The 27,633-nt window shown below is 43.4% G+C and overlaps 2 protein-coding genes across 4 annotated transcripts in view; one reads left to right on the forward strand and one right to left on the reverse strand.

The window, feature by feature from the left end:
- The window catches only part of MORN3 (MORN repeat containing 3), a 60,182-nt gene extending 48,639 nt beyond the window's left edge, over positions 1-11,543 (forward strand). Inside the window, exons 6-7 of one of the 2 annotated variants that reach the window (XM_075323426.1) lie at positions 3,240-3,360; positions 9,863-11,543. In XM_075323426.1, coding sequence (XP_075179541.1) covers positions 3,240-3,360; positions 9,863-9,882 — 141 coding nt within the window. In that variant the 3' untranslated portion in view covers positions 9,883-11,543. The remainder of the gene's footprint in view (positions 1-3,239; positions 3,361-9,862) is intronic. The other variant, XM_075323435.1, reaches the window with a different exon arrangement.
- Positions 11,544-11,860: 317 nt separating this feature from the next.
- LOC142250985 (calcium release-activated calcium channel protein 1) overlaps positions 11,861-27,633 on the reverse strand; it is a 48,870-nt gene continuing 33,097 nt past the window's right edge. For both annotated transcript variants that reach the window (XM_075323449.1, XM_075323459.1), the window contains exon 2: positions 11,861-16,078. In XM_075323449.1, the coding sequence (XP_075179564.1) occupies positions 15,524-16,078 (555 nt within the window). In that variant the 3' untranslated portion in view covers positions 11,861-15,523. The remainder of the gene's footprint in view (positions 16,079-27,633) is intronic.

Here is a 27,633-nt window from a genome sequence, read left to right on the forward strand (position 1 = left end):
TCCAAGCTGTATAGGCTTGAGAGCCAACTACCAATTAAGTAAATCAGGTGATGTGCATCTCTGTAATGAGGTGTGTGGTGCAATGACATCAACACCCTATATAAGGTGTGCTTAATTATTAGGCAATTTCCTTTCCTTTGGCAAAATGTATCAGAAGAGAGATTTGATGGGCTCTGAAAAGTCCAAAATTGTGAGATGTGTTGCAGAGGGATGCAGCAGTCTTGAAATGACCAAACTTTTGAAGCGTGATCACCAAACAATCGAGCGTTTCATGGTTTCATGGCAAATAGCCAACAGGGTCTCAAGAAGCATGTTGGGTAAAAAAGGCGCAAAATTGCCCATGAATTGAGTGTGAAGCTGCCAAGATGCCATTTGCCACCAGTTTGGCCATATTTCAGAGCTGCAACGTTACTGGAGTATCAAAAAGCACAAGGTGTCACACCGGGGGGCGGAGCTAGCCGATGGCACACTGAGATGCTGTAAGAAGGAGCTCCCACATACCAGCGGTGAATTCTCACACTTCAAAGGCACTCACCGGGTCCAGGATCAGTAATGGCACGCAGGAGAGGACGGGCGACGAGTGTACAGACTCCAGAGGGGGAAGGTACAGATATCACCCGCTTTTTCGGGACCTCAGCCTCCCAGCCTGATACCTCTGCTCTCTCCAACATGGCGCTGGCAGACACTGAGGCAGGAGATAACGCTCAGCAAACATGCAGTGGAGCAACCTCACTGCCTCCTCACATAACAGCAGCCAGCTCAGCCATAAACATAGATAAGGCACAGCAGGACACTACAGAAGGGAGTGTTGAAAACCCCCTGTCCCAGCCACAAAAGCGACTGCCAGATAAACTGCAGGCAGAGCAGGGCCCCAGCTCTGTGATACAGCAGACCCCAGCAGCCATGGGAAGCAGATCTGTGACACCCGGAGAGGAGCCTGTAATACCACAACAACAGCACACATCACCTAAAGAACAAAGATCCCCCCCTCCAACACCTCCACCCACAGAAACAAGGGAGAGAAGAATAAATCAGACCAGACACAGGAGCAAGAAGAAGATTGGGATTGGAAAGCACATATCAGATCAATTCCAACCAGGCAGGAAATGGACTCTTTGCTGGGGAAACTGAGGGAATCGCATAAGCAAGACATGACTGCTATACAGTCAGAGATCAAACAAATTGGCCAGCGTGTAGCAGCTACAGAAGAGGTGCAGGAACAGGTATTTTCCCATATAGAATCACATCAACAAGTCCTATCAGAGCACACGGCCCAGATACAGGACATTCTGACCCACTTAGACGATATTGAAAACAGACATCGCCGTAATAACTTAAGGATTAGAGGCCTCACAGAAGCAGTGGCACCACCACAGCTGGATGAATGGGCACAAAAAGTCTTCTTTACCCGTCTCCTCCAACATGACCCAGAACAACGCATAGAACTGGACCGCATCCACAGATCCCTAGGCCCCAAATCTCCTGATCCGGCCAGACCAAGAGATGTGATATGTCGGGTCCACTTCTATAAAGAAAAGGAGGCCATACTACAAAGATGCAGAGAGAAAGGAGCGGGTACATATAAAGGGACACCTCTGATTGTCCTACCAGACCTAGCACGGAGGACACTGCAACTACGCAAGTCCTTAAGACCACTACTCCAGTCCCTCAAAGATAAGGATGTTCCATATCGCTGGGGATATCCGTTCCAACTCACAGCAAAGAAAAATGGGAAGTCGGCGGTCTTCCGGTCCTTGGGAGACCTCCCCAACTTCCTAGGGACTTTTGAACTGCCTATGATCAGCCTGCCAGATTGGCCAACCCCAGGAGGCCCTGCACCCTTACCACCAAGAGAGCACTGGCGACAAGTCCAGAAGAGAAGGGGTGGAGGATCCCCCAGTGATATACACCGCTGAATATCGCTGACCATCCAAAGAAAAGGACAAAAACTTCTTGGAAAACCAGGAGGCGAGATATAAATTGATTGTATTGGACTGCTTACCTGTTCATAGAGCGTCATGTATCAGTATCTTCTCTCCTCACGCTTACTTTCCTAGTCCCCCTTTTTTTTTTTTTTTTCTTCTCTTTCCTTCTCTCTCTCCCTACTCCCCTCCACTCGCCCCCTCTCCCCTCCCCTCCCCTTATACCTCTTCCTTCGTATCATTCCCACCTTGCGTCTTCCTCTTCACACACCTTCTATGAGCGCACTACTTCCTACAAACTAACTCTACTCAACCCATCTTCCCTCCCCAGCACACATACTTACAAAGGACACATGCCCTACACTAATTTCTACCCCCTCCCTCTCCTCCCCTCTTAGACATGCTCTCTACATACACCCCTCCATACGCCTCCTACACTCCGTCCTCCCACTTCTCCCCACGTCCTCCCCCCTGGTCCTTTGCCCTACACCACTTCATTTTTTTTTTTTTTTTATTGTCTCACTCAATCTGTTGCTCCCCCTTCCATTCTTTACATCTGGATCTGATACTGAGCTCTGGTTTAATGGCATTTTATATTGAGTTGATAGCCTCGTGTTCTCCTCCCGATGTGCGATCCATACCCAAAACACACCAAGTAATTGGGGGTGTGGGGGAGGGGAATGGAAAAGTGATTAATCACTACTAGACTGTATACGTTGATTGTTATTCATATTACTTGTGGGCGTTCGCCGCAGAGGGGAGTTCCTGAAAGACCGTAGGCTTTCCCGCACCTCTATTAGGGACATGACAGAGTGCCACATTAGACAATAGTCTACCAGTAGATACCTAAGATCAGTAGGCACCCTAGTCCTACTTAGCTTATCTAATTTTACCTTTCACCACTATCTTATCTCTGCTCTTTCTCTTCTCCCCTTGGTTTTCCCTATACCCTGCCTACCCTTTTCTGTGATGTCGCACCTCACCTTTTGCACTTACAATACTAAAGGCTTAAATAAACCCGAAAAGAGAAGTCAGATCCTATATCGCCTGCACAGGAAGGGAGTTAAAATAGCCCTATTTCAAGAAACACACTTCATAGCCTCCAACACTCCCAACTGTAAAACCAAGAATTACCCGACATGGTTCCATGGCCCACACCCCAACAAGAAGGCATGTGGGGTTTCCATTGCTTTTCACAAGACATTCCAGCCAACAGTTCTCGACACGCTCACTAGCCCAGAGGGACGCTGGCTATTTCTTAAAATATCTTTCCTGAATAATACTTATACAATCGCTAACATCTATTTCCCAAATCAGGACCAGGTATCCTTTGGAGTGGAGACTCTGGAGAAGCTGGCAGAGTTTGCGGGTGGCACCTGTATCATCTTGGGAGGAGACTTCAACCTTGTGCTGGATCCAGCCATGGATTCGTCCTCTGGTAGGTCTGCAATCCCTTCCTCGGCACTACGCAGATTAAAACGAGAACTAACATCCCTTAAACTAGTCGATCTTTGGAGGGTCTTACATCCCGGAGTCAGAGACTACAGTTTTCATTCCACAGTTCATAATAGCTACACCAGACTAGACCACATTTTCATATCCCACGACCTGCTAGACAAATCCCCGGGTTGTTCAATGGATGTTTTTCTCTGGTCGGACCACGCACCAGTATATGGGGAAATTGGGGTGAGAGATATGGGGGGGGTGGGACACACATGGAGACTGAACGACAACCTGCTCAAGAATGAGCAATGCCTGGAGGATATTCATAAAACCATTGCAAACTTCAAAATAGATCATATGGCAGATCCCACACCTGCCCCGGTCCAATGGGAAGCGTTGAAATGTATGATCAGGGGGGTCTGCATATCCCATGGATCCAGAATTAAAAAAGAAAGTGCAAGGGAACTAAAAGAACTGTTAGCACAACTAGGCCATAAAGAAACGATAAACAAAACCAAATCCAGTGACACCATTAAAACGGAAATTTCTATTATCCGCCACCAAATATTATCTATCCTTGACCGAAAATCACTGTGTATCAGAGATAAATTTCGTAGGAATATCTTTGAGTTTGGAGATAAAAGTGGACAATTGTTAGCCAGGACCCTTCACCCCAGACAGGCACAAACCCCAATATTAGCGTTAAACTCACAGACAGGTACCCAGATACATTCCACCCCTGACATATTAGAAGAATTCAGAAACTACTATACAAAACTTTATAACATCCCATCCCCACATACCCCATCACCTGATGCGAGACATCGCGACATTTGGGAATACTTAAACAAATATGCCCCAGACCCCCTTGAAGATGCGGTAGCTGAAGACATAGACGAGGATTTCTCAGACACAGAGCTAAGCGATGCCATTAAAACCCTTAAAGTGGGTAAAAGCCCTGGTCCTGATGGGTTCACCCCCCGGTTTTACAAAATATGTGGAGGGGCCTGCAGCCCTATAATGCTGAAAGCCTTCAATTCCATAACCAACACATGCCAGTTCCCTAAACAGACACTCCAAGCCCGAATAACTGTAATCCCCAAGCCTGGCAGGGACCCACTGACCTGCTCTAATTACAGACCTATCTCACTAATAAATGTGGATATTAAATTGTACTCTAAAATGATAGCCCTGAGACTAGGCCCCCTCATACCCAAACTAATCCACAAAGACCAGGTGGGATTTGTCCCAGGGAGGGAGGCACGGGACAACACTATTAGAACCCTGTCCCTAGTGGCCCAGGCACGTCAGCGTCAAATCCCAATGTGCCTCTTGACAGTAGATGCTGAAAAGGCATTTGACAGAGTCCATTGGTTTTTTTTAGAAGCCACGATGCAGGCAATCGGCGTCCGTTCGCGCTTACTACAATGGATAAAAGCATTATATCACGAACCAACGGCACAAGTGGGCGTGAACAGACGCCTGTCAGCTCCATTTAATATTAGAAACGGTACCAGACAGGGATGCCCCCTATCGCCATACCTATACATCCTGGTAATGGAATCCCTAGCAAATGCACTCAGGGAAAACCCTTCGATAAAAGGGATACAGATAGGACAAACATCTCATAAATTAGCACTATTTGCGGACGATCTCTTGATATATGTGACACAGCCGAAGACTAGTTTGCCCAACATACTGCAGGAGTTTGAGATCTTTGGCAGACTCTCCAATTTTAAAGTAAACCTACAAAAAACAGAGATCTTAAATGTATCGCTACCATCCGTAGAAGAGAATACTCTCAAACCCACCTTCCCCTTTAAGTGGGCCAGCAATTACATTAAATATCTGGGGATCAGGGTTTCTCCCAACCACCAAGATCTATATAATTACAATTTCCCAGACCTTTTAAAAAATATCCACAAAGACCTCATAGCATGGCATAACCTCCCCATTTCCTGGTTCGGCAGGGTCAATACAATTAAAATGGATGTCCTACCTAAAATACTATACCTGTTTCAAACTATCCCACTGAACCTAGGAGAAAATGTCTTCCTCAAGTTAAAGAAGATGATCAGCAATTTTATATGGCGTGGCACCAAACCCCGACTGAAATACTCAATGCTGATTAAATCTCGCTGGGACGGAGGGGCGGGGCTCCCGGATCTTAAAGCTTATCACGCAGCAGCGGTGGGTGGTTGCATATTGGATCTCCTGCACAGTAAAGACAGAAAATTGTGGGTGGAGATTGAATGTGACCTATGCCCGAATATGGCACACGGAATCTTCTGGTCGTCATCTAGAACTAACCTTGGGACCCTGGGAGTTTCCCCGATCCTCTTGTCCCTGGCTACAGCGTGGAGGACAGCCAATAGACGATATAGATTGACAGGAGAACCGGGTCCTATGACGCCTCTGGTGGGCAACCCCGCGTTTCAATGCTGGTTTCACGAACCTCATCCCAGACTGATTTCAACGCCAATGGGAAGGATTCCACGAGTTAAAGACGTAATTACCCAACAGGGATGCAAACCACTGATATCCCTGCTTGGAGACCGGCCACGGGAACCAGGATACTGGTTCCAATATCTACAACTACGTAGTTTCATAGATTCTCTGGCTCCGGGATCTGAGATACATGAGGATCTGACTCCATTTGAAAAACTATGCTTCCTTAGAGAAACACCCCCTCACATATTCTCAATAATCTACAACATAGCAGTGCCCGAGGGGGGTGGAGGAGACGACTTGCCTGACTACGTTAGACATTGGCAAACAGAATTGTGCCAGACTTTTCCCAAGGCACAATGGTGTAAGTCATTTAACCTAACACATAAATCCACCATTTCTTGTAGAATGCAGGAACTCAATTATAAAATCCTCTCACGGTGGTATAGGACACCCGCAAGACTACATAAAATGTTCCCAGAGGTATCGGACGCCTGTTGGAGGTGCCAGACCTCAGTGGGCACAATGCTACATATCTGGTGGACCTGCCCAGGGATACAGGGTCTTTGGAAAGATGTCTTTGCTCTCTATAACCATTTACATCACACGGAAGTGACACCCTCACCGGAAGTGGCCCTCTTATCAATGTATACAGGGGCAGTCTCCAAGGCGAAGAAAGGCTTGCTCTCGTACTTTATGATTTCAATGAGGCAAATCATACCGAGGCATTGGAGATCCCCCTGTACACTGAGGAGAGCAGACTGGGTAGAGGCTATGGATGGCCTGCGGCGTCTGGAGGAGTTGAGAGCGTTTGACGAAGGGAAAGACTCCTTGTGTTTCTCGGTTTGGTACCCGTGGCTTCAGTATAGAGAAACACAGCAATTCCAAACCTGGTTACTCACAGGCGCTCTATCACAATAAATATTCAAGAAGCCGGGATGGGCTCCCGGACACAGAAGTTGGGCGGCAACACAATACAGACCTTCTCCCCCCCATTTCCTCATGTCTTCCCCTCCTTCCCTTTTTCTCTACCTATCTTTCTCTCCCTCTCTATATCTCTTTCTCACCTAATTGATATACATAGGGTCATGTTTTCATACCTATTGAACCAGACTATACAGAAGGAAGTTGCCTTTAACACTTTACACGGAATAAATATAAAGATAGAAGATTATTACATGTTAAAATTAAGATGTTCTATAGGATGTTATACAGATTTTACCTTCCACATGATTTGCGATACACTTCATAGTACCATACGTTTTACGAGACTTAAAGACATAGGTTATTTTATAATCTTCATATGCTGTAACATTGGGTAACATGAAAGACCCTTATACATTTCTTATCTTCTGTTATATGAAAACTTTTGAAATAATAAAGAAATATTAAACGAAAAAGCACAAGGTGTGCCATGCTCAGGGACATGGCCAAGGTAAGGAAAGCTGAAAAACGACCACCTTTGAAAGAGAAACATATGATAAAACGTCAAGACTGGGCCAAGAAATATCTTAAGACTGATTTTTAAAAGGTTTTATGGACTGATGAAATGAGAGTGACTCTTGATGGGCCAGAGGCAGGATCAGTAAAGGGCAGAGAGCTCCACTCCGACTCAGACGCCAGCAAGGTGGAGGTGGGGTACTGGTATGGGCTGGTATCATCAAAGATGAACTTGTGGGACCTTTTCGGGTTGAGGATGGAGTGAAGCTCAACACCCAGACCTACTGCCAGTTTCTGGAAGACAACTTCTTCAAGCAGTGGTACAGGAAGAAGTCGGTATTGTTCATGAAAGACATGATTTTCATGCAGGACGATGCTCAAATCACATGCATCCAACTACTCCACAGCGTGTATGGCCAGTAAAGGTCTAAAAGATGAAAAAATAATGACATGACCCTCTTGTTCACCTGATCTGAACCCCGTAGAGAACCTGTGGTGCCTCATAAAATGTAAGATCTGCATGGAGGGAAACCAGTATACCTCTCGGAACAGTGTCTGGGAGGCTGTGGTGGCTGCTGCACGCAATGTTGATCGTAAACAGATCAAGCAACTGACAGAATCTATGGATGGTAGGCTGTTGAGTGTTATCATAAAGAAAGGTGGCTATATTGATCACTAATTTTTTGGGGTTTTATTTTTGCATGTCAGAAATGTTTATTTCTAAATTTTGTGCAGTTATATTGGTTTACCTCGTGAAAATAAACAAGTGAGATGGGAATATATTTTTTTATTAAGTTGCCTAATAATTCTGCACAGTAATAGTTACCTGCACAGATATCCTCCTAAGATCGCCAAATCTAAAATAAAATAAAATAAAAACACCCCAACTTCCAAAAATATTAAGCTTAGATATTTATGAGTCTTTTGGGTTAATTGATAACAGTTGTTGATCAATAAAAAAAATCCTCTAAAATACAACTTGCCTAATATTTGTGCACACGGTGTATAACTGCTCATACACACAAAGTGATGATATCCTGTTTCTTCTCCATTCTGTCAGGAAAAACAGTATACAGCCATCAATTTGTGATGAGCTTATGACATGTGAATTTTTTCAAAAACTTTTGACATCACTGAATGTCAATTATATTGCTAGAGGACATTGCCCTGTAAGATTTAGACAGTGTTATACATTGTGCAAACAAGAAAACCAATCTTCTATCAGTAGTCCTTATGTTAAGAAAACTCTAAAAAGTAAAGTTCGAATACCACCATAACTGGGTACTGCTACATCTCCTTATAATATAGTTGGACCAGACGTGACAGATATGCTTGCCTTAAAGGGAACCTGTCATCAGAAATTTAGCTTTAAACCTAAAAGTTTCCCCCTCTGCAGCTCCTGGGCTGCATTCTAGCAAGGTTCCTGTACTTTTTGTGGCCCCTTTTAAAACCAAATTAAATACTTTATAAACTTGTACCTTTTGCTATGTAAATCGTCCATGGGGGCGGGCTCTCTGCTGACCGCTGCTGTTCCTCCAGCAGATTTACGCCGCACCCAAACGCTGAATTTCATATCTCAGGACGCCGCCCCTGGGCGCCCGTGGTCCCGCGCATGCGCTGTGCGACTCTAGAGGTACTGTGCACTGTGTGCACGTGTGACCGCTGGTGAAGTTTTGCGCAGGCACAAGGTTATGGGCGGCGCTGTGTCATCAGCAAGTGCCGCCCATAACCTCGTGACCGCAGTTTACCCTCTTCCTCCAGCGTTCTGCGCAAGCGCTTGCTGGCCAGATGACCCGACGTCACTTCTTTCCCATCTTGCCCTGCTGCAGGGTAAGATGGGAAGGAGGCGACGTCGGGTTATTTGGCCGGCGAGCGCTTGCGCAGAACGCTGGAGGCAGTGGGGGAAAGCGCGTCCACAAGATTATGGGCGGGCACTTGCGATGCAATCACAGCGCCGCCCATAATCTCGTGCTTGTGACACAAGTCACCAGCGATCCTGGCGTGGGCGGCACCTCAGGCGCAGTGGGCGGCGTCCTGATGGATGAAATGAAGCGTGGGGGGACGGCGTCAATGTGCTGGAGGAACAGCAACGGTCAACAGAGAGCCCGCCCCCATGGACGATTTACAACATTTACATAGCAAAAGGTACAAGTTTCTAAAGTATTTAATTTGGTTTAAAAGGGGCCACAAAAAGTACAGGAACCTTGCTAGAATGCAGCCCAAGAGCTGCAGAGGGGGAAACTTTTAGGTTTCAAGCTAAATTTCTGATGACAGGTTCCCTTTAAGACAAAAGGTCCCTTAGACTCTACTACACTTTCCTAAATAAAGAAACAAAACGTGTGGAAGCATCAGGACACTTGGCATTCGCTTGGTGCATGGGGCTTTAAAAGTGTTTTCCAGTCTACAAAGCAAATACCAAAATTAAAGTTGTATGAGCAAAGCCTTAATGGCCAAGGTAGAGACTGAGTGTGTGTATGTAATATATACATTATATGTGTGCATAAAGGAAAACCAGCAGCACAGTCCTATTTTGTGGGTGCAATACTTCCACATTAACCTCAGTTTGACGATAACCATCTCCTGGCTTTTTTTTTCTCTTCTCCCCTCAGGTAAAAGTGGCAGACCTTGAAGGTGTTCTTGAAACAGCTCAAACATTTCTTGAAAAAGAAAAATGACAACAGCTTTACTAAAGCCGTCTTGGGAAAAGCTATTTTAAAATGATGTGCAGTTAATGAATCATTGTATGAATAGTCAGATTGTCATATCTAGGCCAAACGTTTAACACGATGTGCTCTGAAGAGGAAGTATCGGCATTTCACAAGAGTCAGCAAGGCATCAATATTTCCATTGCTCTACTAGAAAAAAAAATATAGTTAAACAATTATAAACATACATAAACATATGAGTATATAACCTTCCTTATTATAAAAGTGATGGGAAACAGAAGCTGAAAGAAGGCCAGAGAACACCATTTAGCAGGACATCCAAATCTTGACTGTGTAAGAGGGTGAACACACTTGTACACTAAGGAACCGAATCTGCATTTTGATCACCAGCGGACATCTTTCTGTTCCAAGTCCAAATCGGACACCATCTTTACAGTAACAGATCTTCATTTAATCCTTGTCAATAAACAGTCTTCAATTCATGCAGAGATAATTACCATATTTTTCAGCTTATAAGACACGACCGATTTTAGAGGAAAATTAAAAAAAAAAAAAAAAGCAACGTCTTATAATGCGGTGGTCTCTTACTGGGGGAGGGGATTGACAGCGGCGGTGGTGGAGCAGGTCGATGATGCAGGTGGTGCCGCTGGCAGGCATCCCAGATGCTGTGAGGTAGGCAACTTCCACAAACTGTCGGCAGTGCGTGCTTCAAAGAAATGTCACCAGGAGTCGGCACGTCAATGACAATAGATCTCATCTGCGCACGCACCACTGCCGGGTGCCATTTTCCTTAAGTCCGTTGCTGGGAGATTAATGGACCAAAGACCTTGAGCCGAGAGATGGATCTGTGCATGCGTCGCCTCCAGGTGACATTATTTGAACACCGCACCGCTGACATTTTCAGGATGGCCCTGCCTCACCGCTAGCCCTGCAGGCCCCAGCACAGCTCATGCAACCCTTCACCACCACTTCCCCAGTAAGGTGCATTCGGATTATAAGACGCACTCCTCATTTTGCTCCCAAAAATACGGTACATAAACCTGTTTAGTGACATAAACTGAGGTCTTTTAATGTGTGCAGCAAAATGTTAGAAATGTTCTACCAGTCTGTAGTGGCAAGTGCCATCTTTTTTGCACTCATATGCTGGGGTGGTAGTGTGCGGGTCTCTGATGCTAATAAACTGAATAAGCTTATCAAGAAGGCAAGCTCTGCTGTTGGTTACAATCTGGACTCTTGAGGTAGTGGAGAGAAGAACTCTGAAAAAGTGTATGGTGATTATGAATAATAATGCACATCCATTATATGAGCTATTCATGAGACAGAAGAGCACCTTCAGTAACCGGCTCATCCTGCTGAGGTATAAGAAGGAAAAATATAGGAAATCATTTGTGCCAACTGCTATGGGAATGTACAACAATAATATTAGAGTTAAATCTTCAAGGTGAATGTCTACTTTATTTTTTCTACTTTCAGTTCACCCGCTGTGTATGTCCTAATCTAATGTATAATGTTCTTCTGTCGACTCTACTGTCTTGTCAATTATGTAATTCATGTTATGATTTAAGTTGTGCTGCTGTGATACCATTTTGTCCCACGGGATCAATAAAGTGTATCGTATAATTAACATTCTGGCAAATGAAAGAAAAAAGAAAAAGAAAAATATCAAGTCATGAATGTGATTTATAACATCGGAAGAGATGCATGTGTTGTGGGCAGAAGAATGGAGAGAGAAGTGTGTCATTGCCATCGATGGAGGATTACTAAAAAGAAGCTGCTGCCGCCATAAAGGGGAGGAAAATAAAATCTTGATGCTCTCCTAGAGCCTTTTTCGAATTAATATATTGAAAATTCAAAAAGAACATAAGGAGCGCGTGCACAGTTCACCCAGCCTCCCTTTTATTTAAAGGCTTCAAAAGTATAAATAATCTTTAGTCAGTAAAATGACATTCTGCAGTTTTATTTCTTACAGTGCTTTTCACAACCCCAGTATCATTGTGTGCTCATTCCATATACTGTTCCAAATAGAGTTACAAATAATACGCTGTGAAAACAGGACGTGTGCGGGGAGTACAGACATTTAGATCCATGTTCCCTTTTCTTAACATTTCTTCAGCATTTCACAACTACAAAGACACTCATTACAACATATTGAATACTCGAAATTTGCTTCTATTTTCGCTGGTATTCTAGCAGTAACCAATGCACCGCATAGTTCACAGTAAGAGTATTAAACTGTATATATTAAAAATATATATTTTTAGAAAGGAAAACTATAGCCAAAACATTTCTCTACCCTTATGTAAAGGCTTGTGAATTGTTAATATACATATATGAATAGCGGTAAAATATATATGTATCTTTATGCAATTTCTTTATGGTTGAAAAATAACTATGTAGGGTCAATTTTTTTTTTTTTTTTTTTAACCAAGTCCCTTAAAATATATGGTAAAGGGCATATGACACTGTATAGGCCTTTGCCTTTGGACCTCTCTCAATAAAGGGCTTCTAATAAAAGGTAAAAAATTACATAAAAATAAAGTACATCAATGTTACTTCGGATCTAACCATGATGTAGTATGAGTAGACCCATAGCCAAAGAAGCATTTAAAAAGAGAATCTCTTGCAGACGTAACATTTAAGGTGGGCATGCACATTGGACTAAGGATGGCTAAACCTGCTGAATTTAGATGACCATGTAATGTGTAACAGGCGTTTGGAAGTGTTGAGCAAAAAGATATGAAGAACCCTAGTCCAGCGCCACATTTGTAGTCAATGGCTGATAAACCATAGCACGACGAACCTCCTCCTGTTTGTATCCCTGATCATCATCATTATTGCAGCAAAAGAGGTACTGGGGATGTCGGGGGAGGTCCATAGGCCTCTGGTCCCTTGGTCACCAACTACAGACAGTCACTGGGTCAGGAACCTACTCATTTTTTGGCTGAACTCTAGTATCTAGCCAACATTTATTCAGCATACGTTGAGAAATAAATAATTAGCATACCCATTTCTTTGTTCACCTTTGACAAAAGCTGCTACCAGAGATATCCAGAAGCAATGTAATCCTCTACCCCCAAATTTAGAACACATGCACACTTGGCCAAGCTGAACATGGATGGGTACGGAGAATGTATATGACTTTCGTAACTCTATGCCACCTTCACAATATTTATGTCAAAACCAGGAGGTATAAAGAATAGATTTAGACTCGCTTCTAGTTTGAGTTTAAAACTTCTGACAAAAATACAGCCATGTACAAAATGGTCTTCGGGAATGTGCACACAACATCTTTAAGACGTTGGTGGAAGTGCTTCTTCAGGAAAATTCATTCTGAAAGAGATATCATGTGCACATACCCTTAGGATGTGATCTACTTAAAGGAGTTTCTGGGACTTAAACATTGATGGGCTATCCTTAGGATAAGCGATCAATGTCTGATTGGTGGGGGACCCCTGCTGATCAGTTGTTTCAGGTGCCCACTAGTTACTGAGCTGCACAACACAGCTCCATTAACTGCATAGTAGTCTTAGCTGGATACTGTATTTTCCAATCAATAGGGAGTGAATATGAACTAGCCGGCCAAGGCCACACATTCTATTAACCAAACTGTGTAGCTCTGCAATGCAACAGTTCCAGCCGCTGGTGGCACTGGTAACAGCTAGATCAATGGTGGGCACTAAATGTTGCGCCTCCACTAACAGAACATTGATGGCCTATCCATAAGTTGATGACAACCTCTCATGGCGGGTTGAAAGCATCACATCCAATCTGTTGTGTTTTTTTCCCAATTACTAAAAATTGAAAACCCTACCAAGAACAGATTTGTCACCACCAAATACAGTTCTGCTTACAGCAAATATTAACATGCAGTTTAATATGCTGCACTAACGAAACTTTGACTATATTGAAGTGGTGTATTACACTAAAATTTTACAAATCAGCACCCTCAGGCTAAAGCCACTTTCACACGGCAGTATTTTGTGTCCGTATTCATCTATAATTCTTATACAGTTTTTCTCCATATATGTTGCATAATCGGTATTGGCATACAAAATATTGACCAAAATATATCAGTTTAAAATGGCCTTCAATAAACTGATCCAATGATTCATTGAGCTGGGAAGATGCTTTTTTTCCTCATTTCAGCATAATATTTGAATACTGACAAATCCCATTATTCTGTTATTGCTTAATCATGTAGTCCTAATAACGTACTCCATATAGGTGAATAACTTGTCTTACAATATGGAAGAGCCTTATGCAGCATAGAGGGAGAATGGCTGTGCACTGGTAGCGGTAACTTCATTTATTTCTTGCAATATATAATACTTTTTGGTCACCCGCAATATATCATAATATAATGCGAATTTTTAGGTTTACAATATATGTAGCCCTTTGCACACTGCATAGTCTTGCATCAGTGGGAAGTTTTTCCGCTCTCAATTATACCGCATGTGCTATAAAAGAACTCCCAATAAAGATCATGGACATTTGTGCTATAGTTTCCCTTTATAAGCCATAACAAATATAAATTTAGGAACAGAGATTTAAGCTTGCACTTATAGAAATATTTTTTTCTTCAAACCACTTTATCATTCCATTTCAGTTCTCAAGAATAAAATTCAATTTCTTAAAAAAAAACAACAAAAAAAAAACTGCACCTGTAATTTTTGTCTTTACAGGTCAAAGGGTGTTGTAACCAGAAACACTTGCACAACGCCCCGACCCACATGACTGCAGCTGGCTGCTCCTACGCAGGAGGGGTTACACTAATGTAAAGCAGAATCCTTGCGGGTCCGTATTTGTACGCAAAATGTAACAGATCAGACACGTATACTGCATCTTTGCTGATGCTTTGGAGGCACTTAGACAACATGGTAAACGTATGTAAAAGATTATAAATGTGCGAAAAATGCTGTAAAAAATAATGTTAATTGGGATCAACTATTAAAGAGTCTCTGCATATATACATAAACCACTATGTTAAATACTCAAAGCAATCCAGTGGCTCACACAAATGATTATTGCGGCATGCATTACAAAACTTTCTGCCAGCTTCCCTGCATGCAGCTGAAGACTTCCAGTGACACTGACACGCAAAGCAATCAAACACACGTCGCTCACCCAGCCAAGGAGTAAGACAGCCGTTTTCCTCAAAATTATCACATACATGGGGAAAATCCAAGCAAGCATGCTGCAGTGTAAAGTAACAGGGAAAGGTAGCTTCTTCCAAACTGCTCAAAAGGTCGAATCTGGGACTGGTCCACACTATGTCCAATTAAAATGAACTTTAAAAAAAAAATAAATGGAGATTTTCAAGCAGTTGGAGGTGGAAAGCAGGCAGTACAAAAAGCCTGCAAAATCCACATTCTGCCCTGAGAGAGCTAGATCTTAGGCAAACTGAGAATGCATAGATATTTACCTCTCCCTCTCACCCTGGAAGATGGTCAGAAAGAACCGTGTAAGTTCTAGATTTGATTTCTGCCTCAAAAGTGCATTCTTAGTATTAAAGAATTAGCCCTTCCTGAGCTCCAACTCAGCCCACTTCTAACTTATGTATCCACAACATAAGATCGAAGCGATTAACCCTTTGTAGCAGAACAATTATGGGTAATGACCGGGGGATTGGACAGGGTCCCCTCTGTGGTCTAGTTGGTCCTGAAGTTGAGCCAGTTCGGCCAGTTCATTCAGCTCCTCTGACTGTCGATCCGTTTTGTGGCCGACAAGTGACCTGTAGAAGTGAACTGCAAACAGTATAAAAATCAATCCAAAGGGCACCATTATGCACGTTGAAGCTATTGCCGCTTCTTTTCCAGGACTGATGGACGTGTCATTGACTGATAGCTTGGGACTGTTCACTGGGAGAAATTTTACCCAGCATAGCAGCACAACCTCAGCGAGGAAGAGAAGAGTTCCAATCACCGTGGAGAAGGCCCATGCTATCTCTATGTGACGGTGCATCCTTTCATGGGGGGACTCCTTCACAGAGTTGAGATTGTGGACGTTGCTCACAGCTTCTATGTTCGGTAGGATGCAGGTGCTGATCATAAGAGCAAATAAGTGTACAGCGACCAACACAGTAGTACAGGCACTGAAAGCAATAAGGAGGCCGGGTGGGTAGGCATGGTTTGCATCTAGCTGAACTTCAACCATGGCAACCTAAAAAAGAAAGAATAAAAAGGGAACAAAGTTACTCATTGCAAAACAGAATAAAGTTGTGCAAACATGTAAAGCTAAAATTAGGATTATGTAGAAAGATGAGTGGGCAATAGACAATTTCCTGTGCAATAACGAGAAAGGGCAAGGTGCAATTAAATCCCAGAACTGAACCACAGGACGTACAAAAGACTTTTCTGTTTAAGGTGATATGGTTTGGAAGTACGTGAACAAAATAATGACGAGTCCATTTAGTACAACTTCATATTATACCCGAAACAAAAAAAAAAAAAAAAAAAAAAGAAGAGGAAAAACAAATTCCTGAGGCACTCACCTCTGCATGATACTTAGATTTGTGGTTAGAAAAAAAAATAAATGAAAAAAAAAAAAAAAATAATTAAAATTATAACTCCAACGGACAAAGTATCAGACCCGGCCGATGCGCTCTACTCTCCATCTCTTTCCCTCCTGCCCTGACTTATCCTTCCTTTGCTATTTTTCGTGATCATACTGCTTCTTAACCTTTCCTCAAATGGCTCATTATTCTTTTTGGTTCAAAACGACTATCCATGTATTATATCAATCATTTACCGTATTTTTCGGACTATAAGACGCACCTGACCATAAGACGCACCCTGGTTTTAGAGGAGGAAAATAAACTTTTAACCAAAAAATATGGTCATGACACACTGTTATGGGGGTAATGTCCCCAAATTCTCTACTAAGGTACCCCATTCTGATAAGGATCCTCCTGCCTTGTATATGATCCTGCTCATATACCCCCATCCTGCTAATAATTAATATACCCACCATCCATCCTGCTAATAATATACCTTCCATCCATCCTGCTCATGATATGCCCCCATCCATCCTGCTCATGATATGCCCCCATCCATCCTGCTCATGAAATGCCCCCATCCATCCTGCTCATGAAATGCCCCCATCCATCCTGCTCATGATATGCCCCCATCCATCCTGCTCATGATATGCCCCCATCCATCCTGCTCATGATATGCCCATATCCATCCTGCTCAAGATATGCCCCCATCCATCCTGCTCAAGATATGCCCCCATCCATCCTGCTCATGATATGCCCCCATCCATCCTGCTCATGAAATGCCCCCATCCATCCTGCTCATGAAATGCCCCCATCCATCCTGCTCATGATATGCCCCCATCCATCCTGCTCATGATATGCCCCCATCCATCCTGCTCATGATATGCCCCCATCCATCCTGCTCATGATATGCCCCCATCCATCCTGCTCATGAAATGCCCCCATCCATCCTGCTCATGATATACCCCCATCCTGGTAAATGGCGTGTATCCTGTGGCACAGGAACAAAAAAATAAACGTTTATACTTACCCTTCCTCACTCCCTGAAGCACCGATCTCTGTCTCAGCTGCAGCGCCGCTGTGTGGAGCCGTCACCGTGTGTGGAGCCGTCACCGGTGTCTGCAGCATCGCGTCTTCCTGTCTGTGCCGGCGGTAAGCTGATCGATTCTGGTGGATACTAGCGGCACGCACAGCGATGACGTTATCGCGGTGCGCGCCGCTAGTGTCCAGATCAGCTGACCGCCGGCACAGACAGGAAGACGCGATGCTGCAGGGGGGCGGCTCCACACACGGTGACGGGTGAGTACACTGATTCACTGCACCCCGCGCCGATAATGATGCACGGGGGGCAGTGAATACAGCCGCACATGATCACTCCAGGCTGTAGTTGCCAGGGGTGATCACGGCCGGCTGCTAATTATGCACACCCCCCCCTTCCCGCCCATCACCCCCGGTTTCGCTGAGAGATGATGTGCGGGAGGATGGGTGTGCATATGTAATGAGCGGGCCCACGTGGTCACGGCAGGCTGCTGCAGGCTGCTACAGCCTGCTGGTGCCGCCGATGACCCGCTCCACCGCGGCACCCTCATTCCCCGCACCCGCAACCTTATAGTCAGACCATAAGACGCACCCCCCACTTTCCCCCAACATTTGGGGGGAAAAAAAGTGCGTCTTATGGTCCGAAAAATACGGTACATACTGTCATGACATTTGCGAATGTGTTGTGTCGCATAGACTTTGGTTTCGCATTGTCAGTTATAACATGGATCCATATTCTTTTAATGTATTCTTTAAAACTCAATAAAACTTTAAATTGGAAAAAAAAATATAACTCCAAATATAGCCATAACAAATCCCAGGATCAACTACCCAACTCTCTGTAATCACAGAATAATGAAGAACAGCACATTTTTACTTTCATTTAAAAGGCACTTAGAAGTAGCAGGGCAGAGAAATAGGCTCCGTGTAGCACTCACTCAACCCCATAGACGGGGAGAATAAGCACGGACAGAGACCACCCCTTTCTTTCCGATGATCATCCTATTTTATGAAAGTATAAGTCAAATATACAAGATACATGAACAAGTGTAGGTTTATCATTACAACACATCCACAAGGTAAATGCTTCAATTTGGAAAGACATTTCGCAGTGAACACCCACATAGTTGGAAACTATTAAAATCAATGTTTTACAGCCGACTACAACTGTAGCCAGGACTAGGCCCAACTAGAGACTAGTCCCAAGAGCAGGGCATGACAGAACATACATTGGGAAGCCATGAAATATATATGGTGGAATCGTGAGAGAACGTGTTTCCCCGGAAATAAGACCAAGCTGGATTTTTTTGCCTTTTTGGAGTATGCTTAAAATATAAGCTCTACTCCAAAACCAAGCCCTAGTTGAGCATTAACATACGAATTGTAGCCTGAAATAGGGCTTGGGCAGGATATGCAACTTTTATTGGTATACATTGCCCTGCTGTGTTGCTGTAAGCCCTGGAAGTTTATAGTCATATGTCGGCGAGTTAATGGAATGAATATTCACCCATCTTGCTGCCCACCACCCCTCTGCCGGAGTCAGTGATTGGAACTTGTGTTAATGAGAAAATGAATATTCACCTCCTTCCCCACCCACTCCTCTGTGCCAGTAATTCACTTAGACCAGGGTTCCCCAACTCCAGTCTTCAGGAGCCACCAACAGTGCATGTTTTTAGAATTTCCTTAGCATTGCACAGGTTTTGGAATCATCTGTGCAGGTAATTAAATTATCATCACCTGTACAACCTACATACTAAGGAAATCCTGAAAACATGCACTGTTGGTGGGTCTTGAGGACTGGAGGTGGGGAATACTGACAGACTCATTTTACTGCCTGAGGATCGTAGTGCAATGCTCGCACTGGAGGTCGGCTCTCCTCACCTGAGCGTGACAGCTGCAGAGAAATACACAGACACGCTCAGGTCAGTGAAGCCACCAGACAGTGCGAGCATTGCGATGCGATCCTCTGGCAGTAAGAGGACAGTCTAATTGCTTCAGTGACGCAACGCAAAGGGGTGTTACAATCACTGAAGCCAGCAGGTAGGTGGGGAAGGAGGTGAATATTCATTATTTTATTAAAATAACTGACGCCAGCAGAGGGGTGGGCTCGGTTATGGGAGAAGGAAGGTATAAATAATTTTTCTTTAATGGGCAACCCAATCACTGACACCTATAGAAAATATAAGTGATCCCCCAAGAATAAGCCCCAATGCATCTTTTGGAGCCAAAAATAATAGAATATAAAATACTTATTTTTGGGGAAATAAAAGCAGTTGTCGTTTGGACAATCGGACAAATCATTGTTATGTTAAAAGCCATCTATTATGTATAGGGGATGTGAGGGGAAGGCTTTAGCTTCCAGGCGATACCAAGATCAATATTCTAGGTGTAACAACACTGGCCAACAAAGTTTTACTTTTTCTGTGTTAAAATGCATGAAATGCCCAGATTACATATCTGCTTTCAGAATTTTTCAATAGGGCAGAAATTTTGAATAACGTGTTTAAATTTGAGAATTTTTAAACAGAAACTACGTAATTAAAATAACTATAAAAATTGTAATTATTTAAAAAATATGTAGTAGTCTCCAAGCATTTTTGGGCTCCATTTCCCTTCATAATGGCCTTCAAGCAGTGCTATGTCCTGATAACACTACTCCCCATGCTAATCAATGACAGCTCCAATATTATTGGGGGGAATCTAAAATGGGAGTCCAATGAATGCATCTGGAGAGACCTAGTGCGTCACAATTTTTTGTAGAGTGCTAATAAGTCACACGATCTCTATAGTTTGGTGCTTTATGGTTACCAAGGAAGCTCACCACTACATTTTTGAACGACTCCCATGCCGGTGACTCCGGCTCTTAGTTTTGTACCAAAATCTGTGTCTTACATAATTTCCCTTATTTGTGGGCCTGCAAAAATTCCATCCTTGATCTTAGCCTCGGTGATTTGTGGAAACTTGTTTGTGAGGTATGCAAAACCCTCGCCATTATGAACCATCGCTTTGACAAAGTTCTTCATCAGCCCAAGTTTTATATTGAGTGGCGGAAGGAAAACTATTTCTGGAGTTACCAGAGAACGTTGCAGGAAATGCTTTATTCCATGAGTTAAACTGTTTCTTGGTGGCCACTTTTTTTTTTTTTTGTGAAATTGTGAATGGGAAGAGGTAAAGACTGCAAAAAGAGAAAAAAAACAAAAAAAAACAAAAGCACCAAAGCTATTACCTTCAGATCACCACTTGTTTTCGTAACGTTTTTTGACAGTAGAAGGTGCATATTTTCATATATTTTTTACAGACTTGCTGCATAAGAGGAACAGATGGATTTATGTTGCCATTATGGAGAAGGACTTTTAAACTGGTTTTTGAAAAATCTATTAAAAAAGCCTCCATTCTTGAGGTCTGCTCTTGTCCCACTGTATCTAAGCAGAGAGTTCGCATGTTGCAGTAAACGGTCCTCTTCCATTGAAAATTAGTGCTCAAGCTCCTGCTGCCTATGGCGGAAAGAACATTTTTTGGTCCCCTTCTCTGGTGCCTGCCTTCCTGACTTTTTGATGGGTTCAGATCACAAACGAAATAATTTAGATCAATTTGGTTTGGTTTGTGGGGCTCCCCAGAGTCATCACCTAAAAAATGAAATCAGCTCTTCTTCAACCAAATCACCGTCTGAATCTTCTAGAACCAAGGTTGGTGGTGTGGGCACTGTCGGCTATGAGGGGAGACCCAGCCTAATTACTGAAGGACTGTTTGGATAATTCACTGAATTTGTTTTACTTTTTACTCCAGCAATCTTTGTCATACAAAAATAGCAATCTGTAGAATGGTCTCTTGGTTCCCTCCATACCATTGGAACAGGAAATGCAAAGTGCCATGGTTTACCATTGAGACAACTTGTGAGAAGTGCAACACAAGATAAAAAAAAAAAAATGGCGGCCCAAAGTTTGCCTTGTCCAATTTTGCACTGAAAATATAAACGGCGTTCTGCTTCTTCTTCGTGATTTTAGGCTTTAACAGAATGTTACACAAGAACAAATTTACATTATATTAGCAGTTTAAAGTATAAGAAAACTTTCTGCATATCAGTTGTAATTTTAATCGCTAAGGACAGTGAGATAATGAAGCTTTTTGATATGTAACCTGCAAAACTCCAAAGTGTGCACATCCCTAAAAATTAGTCAACCTTTGAGAAAAACCGGAGCTCTGTTTGCTTCCAAAGTATAAAAACAAACCAACTTCTTAAGACCAATGCAAAGTACCAACAATCCCAGCACCTAATAAGCAAAAGTAATTTATGAAGGGGAAATGTAGACTAAATTTATTGGGAAAAAACAAACATGAAAAGATTTGTGCACAAAAAAAATTTCTGATTGCAGATTCGGAATCAGCACACAAAAATGCTTAAAGAACAACCAACCATAGTCATTTAATAAAATCTATGTTGATCAGAATTATGAAGAAAAAAAAAAAAAAGTTTTATTCTAGTTTGTGACAAGGAAGAAAGATCAAAGTCTGTTACAGTCATCTGTCCCTTAATAAAAGCATTCAGTGACCTCAAGGGACCAATTAGGGGACTCTTCCATAGGTTCTCATCAACAGTCTGAAGTGCTGGGCAGTATTAGAATATATCAGGTCTCTACTTTTAAGGTACCGTCACACATAACGAGATTGCGAGCGAGATCACAGCTGAGTCACGGTTTCTGTGACGCAGTAGCGATCCCGTTAGCGATCTCGTTATGTGTGACACCTACCAGCGATCAGGCCCCTGCTGTGAGATCGCTAGTCGTTGCAGAATGGTCCAGACCATTTTCTTCAAAGGCGATGTCCTGCTGAGCAGGACACATCGCTGTGTTTGACACTGTGTGACAGGGTCACAGTGACTGCGGAGATCGTTTTACAGGTCGCTACTGCGTCCTGTATTGTTCCTGCATCGCTGGTAAGGTCTGACTGTGTGACATCTCACCTGCAACCTCCCAGCGACATAGGGATCGCTGGCTATCAGGTCACATCGTTTTCGGGATCGCTGGTAAGTCGTTGTGTGTGACTGGGCCTTTACACTGCACTGAATAGGGGATTATTCCCATAAAACTCAACAACAACAGCAACAAAAGACTCTATAGGCCATCAAATATGACAGCGTAATTAATATTCTCAAACCCTCTCATATCATTCAGGATATGACCAACATAAAATCTCACAAATCAGTCTCATAATTAACAATTAATCTACCCAGATTAAATTAACTATTCCTCCCTTCTGCTTCTGGCCCTCAATCATATAGGCGTGACTTCAGTCACCACTCGGTACATAATAAGCGGCGGCTGTAACCAGACCCCGTCACTGACTGACAGCCAGCTCTGCACTGATAAAGACAGCTGTCAGTGCCTCGTTGTGTTACAGCCGCCACTCATTATGTACCGAGTGGTGACTGAAGTCGCGCCTACATGATTGAGGGCCAGAAGCAGAAGGGAAGAATAAAGTTAATTTCCTCCCAGCAGCTGGGCTTTCAGTGCGGTGGTTGTGCAGCTTTAGAACGCTATAACCTGCAAATTAGTAGTGTTAGGTGACGCAACAGGTTCCTTTTATGAGTTGAAAGCACTGTTGTGCTGGTTCAATCTACCCATATTTATGCACCAACAGTAGTGAAGGCAATATAAATGATAGAATGATGCAAAGTGGATGTTGGTGGTCATGCTGACTTGCGATGATACAATAAGGCAGTACTAAATAGTTAATAAATCCATATTATGCAAACTCAAGCACCAGTAAAGATGACATCAGTTATGAAATTAGGCTGATGTCAGCTACAATGCAGCACTGCAATGATACAATGAATGAAAAGAAGGATTGCTGGGTAATCAGTAGTTTAGTGAAACATATGGGTATTGAGAATATATGTATGCCGTGTCGAGAAACCACACTGAAGTGGAAAGTGGTCACTATCTATACTGGTGTTGCCTCCTGCAGTGGGATATTATGGTGTTGAGGACTTTACACCATTGATGAAAGGAATATTTGCACTTCGCAGTAGAGCGCACTCCTCGGGCCTGTGCACATGTGTTTTTATAATAGATTTTTAGTATCTTATTTTGTACATAAAAACAAAAAAAACACAACCGAAAACACCGATTTGCTATACCAGCAACAAATGAGAAATCAAATCTCGTGCTTTTTTTTTTACTTCGTATTTTAACTTTCAAAACGTTTATTAAAAACTAAAGAGGGTCAATGTTTTCAGCATTTTTGCAGTGTTTTTCACTGTTTTCATATGAATGCTTAAAAAAAAAACAACAAACCTTAGTAAAAAGGCAATAAAAACATTGTACACGGTTATTTCTGTTGAGAGGAGTTTTAGTGCAGAACAATCTACTGCAAATTCTTGACATGTGCACATACCCTTTGTGTAATCGACAGTATAAATAGCTTAATGGGTATCTGTCAGCAGGCTTTTGCTATGTAATCTGAAGACAGCAGGAGATAGACACAGTTCAACATTGTCATTTACAAACCTTTTTACAGTTTACTTATAGTGAAGGTTTTATCATTTGAGATCATCATTGTCTAAAGGCCCCGTCACACTAAGCAACATCGCTAGCAACATCGCTGCTAACGAACAACTTTTGTGACGTTGCTAGCGATGTTGCTGTGTGTGACATCCAGCAACAACCTGGCCCCTGCTGTGAGGTCGTTGGTTGTTGCTGAATGTCCTGGGCCATTTTTTAGTTGTTGCTGTCCCGCTGTGAAGCGCAGATCGCTGTGTGTGACAGCGAGACAGCAACAATTAAATGTGCAGGAGCCGGCTTCTGCGGAGGCTGGTAACCAATGTAAACATCGGGTAACCAAGAAGCCCTGTCCTTGGTTACCCGATATTTACCTTCGATACCAGCTACCAGCCTCTCTCACTGCCTGTGCTGCCGGCTCCTGCTCTGTGCACATGTAGCTAGCTGCAGGACACATCGGGTTAATTAACCTGATGTGTGCTGTAACTAGGAGAGCAGGGAGCCAGCGCTAAGCAGTGTGCGCTGCTCCCTGCTCTGTGCACATGTAGCTGCAGCACACATCGGGTTAATTAACCCCATGTGTGCTGTAAGTAGGAGAGCAGGGAGCCAGCGCTCAGTGTGCGCTGCTCCCTGCTCTGTGCACATTTAGCTGCAGCATACATCGGGTAATTAACCCGATGTGTGCTGTACTAGGAGAGCAGGGAGCCAGCGCTCAGTGTGCGCTGCTCCCTGCTCTCTGCACGTGTAGCTGCGTGCAGTGGTAACCAAGGTAAATATCGGGTTGGTTACCGATATTTACCTTAGTTACCAAGCGCAGCATCTTCCACGCGGCGCTGGGGGCTGGTCACTGGTTGCTGGTGAGCTCACCAGCAACTCGTGTAGCCACGCTCCAGCGATCCCTGCCAGGTCAGGTTGCTGGTGGGATCGCTGGAGCGTTGCAGTGTGACAGCTCACCAGCAACCTCCTAGCAACTTACCAGCGATCCCTATCGTTGTTGGGATCGCTGGTAAGTTGCTTAGTGTGACGGTACCTTAACTTATACACCCTCCACATCTGATAAGCAGCTCACTGTATAGACATTGCACAGAGTCTGGAGTGGGTAAAGGTACAGTCACACATAACGAGATCGCTGCTGAGTCACGGTTTTCGTGACACAGTAACGATCTCCCCAGCGATCTCGTTATGTGTGACACCTACCAGCGATCAGGCCCCTGCTGTGAGATCTCTAGTCGTTGCAGAATGGTCCAGGCCATTTTCTTCGATGGGTCCCAGCAGGACATCGCCTTTGCTGTGTTTGACACTGTGTGACAGGGTCACAGTGACTGCTGAGATCGTTATACAGGTCACTACTGCGACCTGTATTGTTCCTGCATCGCTGGTAAATCTGACTGACATCTCACCTGCAACCTCCCAGCGACTTACCTGCGATCCCTATCAGGTCGCATCGTTTTTGGGATCGCTGGTAAGTCGTTGTGTGTGACTGGGCCTTAAGGTTAGCTTTCTCAGCTGTGCTGCAATGCCAAATCTAAAAACTGATTGTATTAGAATGGCTGCACCCAGTAAACTAAGTGATATAGTTGTTGGATTCAGGGTCTCTTTTTCCTATTATATGATGGTCCCAGATGAGGCAGCAAAAACTTGCTGACATCTCTTTAATGGACCAGTTACTGCAATACAGACCCAATAAGATTACTCAAAAGGAGATTAAGATTGTTTAAGATTCTTGGGTATTAATATGTGATGCCATGGCATAAGGTTGTTCCCTACTGTTGAGTCCCCTACTGTACCTGTCTCCGGTGCTGCTGTCTCCAGCCGCTGCTGTTATTTCTGAGTAGGCTGTGCAGTGAATATTGAGGAGCATGATTAGCTAGCCTGCAAGCAGGAAACTGCAGTGGCCAGAGACCGCATAGTTGGAGACAGGAGAGTATAAAATTTTTATTTCAAAGATAAGTGGATTCTCGGGTACGTGTCACTGTGTGGTCCGTGTGAAATCAGTGGTGCCAGAGAAAAATGGACTTGTCTCCGTGCAGAACACATGGACACACGTGTGAGCGGCACGAAAACACGGTCAGTGACAAATCACTGATGTGCGCGCAGACCCATTGATTTTAATGGGTCTGCGTATGTCCATAATTCTGGTACGTGTAAAAACACCAACATATGTACCAAAATCACTGACGTGTGAAGGGGGCTTTAGGAAGTGTTACAACAAATGAAAGGAGAAGTTACATTAGTAGTGGAAAACCTCTTTAGACTGTCAGCACTGAATGACTGTTCACACCAAGTACAGGCGCTCGTGCCTCATGGTGGGGTTAATAATTTAAATACACCTTCTGTTGAGGAGAGCCATAAGGTGATATACTTAATTAACCTCTGGACATAGAGCATTGTAAGAAGTGTCTTCAATTAAATCAATTCTCTATACATAAGCCAGTCACTCTTAAGAGGAAGCCAAGATGGCCCCCAATGACATCACAGACCAAACCATCAGCATGGATCCACCAGATGACGTTCCTCCCATCACCATGGTTTCATCCACTGAAGTCAGACCCGCCCATCAACAGCAACACAGATCTCCCCATTGGCTAGCCCATGAACTGTCCCACTAAATGGGTATATCTGAACTAGTGTACGCCCCTAGCCTATATCAAGAGGACGCATGCTGTGTACTCACTCTGTTCGGTGCCATTTTTACTGTGACCAAGAAGAGATTTCATATCCAATTGTGTCTGGTGTGGATTCTTTTACGCATGCACTTGGTCCATACAAACTCGGCCAGGCAGTAGGCAACTAGTGATCTCTGGTTAAAAGTTCACCTTAACACCTTCCACTTGTTTTCCCTCTATCTGCACCTTCCCTTCTTTGATTGACAACTCTAGCTTCATATCGTTAGAGAAGGGAGGCGATAGATGGAAACCAAGCTGGTGGGAAGGTGTATTTAAATTATTAGTCCCACCACGATGCATGAGAGCCTGTATTTGATGTGAACAGTCATTCAGTGCTGACACAGACCCTCTGATGAAGCAGGCCCTACATACTAGGATTCTGCCCCCTTCTGTTTTAGTTATTGTAAGCTGAATGCTGCAGTTTTGGGTTTTTTTGTGCCGTTTGGTACAATAACCTAGAGGAATCTGTCGTTATGATGCACAGCCCCTAAATAGTGCAGCTTACTATACAGACAGCTCTGCCTCAGGTCCACCATTATACATGTGACATTATTATATAAACCCTTGAAAAGGTCACAAATCACTTGAACATATTCAGAAGGCAGAACACAGTAAGCTATTGTATACAACGCCTTACTGTTTACTGAGGGAATACGTAGTATAAACAGTAATAAAATAAGAAAAACAATAGTGACAATTCAGGTAATATCAATCCGCATAGTCAGGTGTATACAAGCAGATATGATACTAGGTTTATTGTTTGCCTTTAAACGGCCTTAGATTGAGGAGATGATCCTACTACAACCCCTGGCAAACATGATGGACTCACCTGGCTCTGAGGATGTTCATTCAGTTATTTACTTTTGTTTAAAAAAAAGCAGATCACAGACATGTCACAAACTAAAGTCATTTCAAATGGCAACTGTCTGGCTTTAAGAAAGACAAAAAAAAATAAAAAAAATGATGAAACAATGTGCTAGCCAGTAACGGTTACTTTTCAAGACCAAAACGGGGAAAAAT

The sequence above is a fragment of the Anomaloglossus baeobatrachus genome, chromosome 1 (genome assembly GCF_048569485.1).
Source record: "Anomaloglossus baeobatrachus isolate aAnoBae1 chromosome 1, aAnoBae1.hap1, whole genome shotgun sequence".
In the NCBI taxonomy this organism is placed as follows: Eukaryota; Metazoa; Chordata; class Amphibia; order Anura; family Aromobatidae; genus Anomaloglossus; species Anomaloglossus baeobatrachus.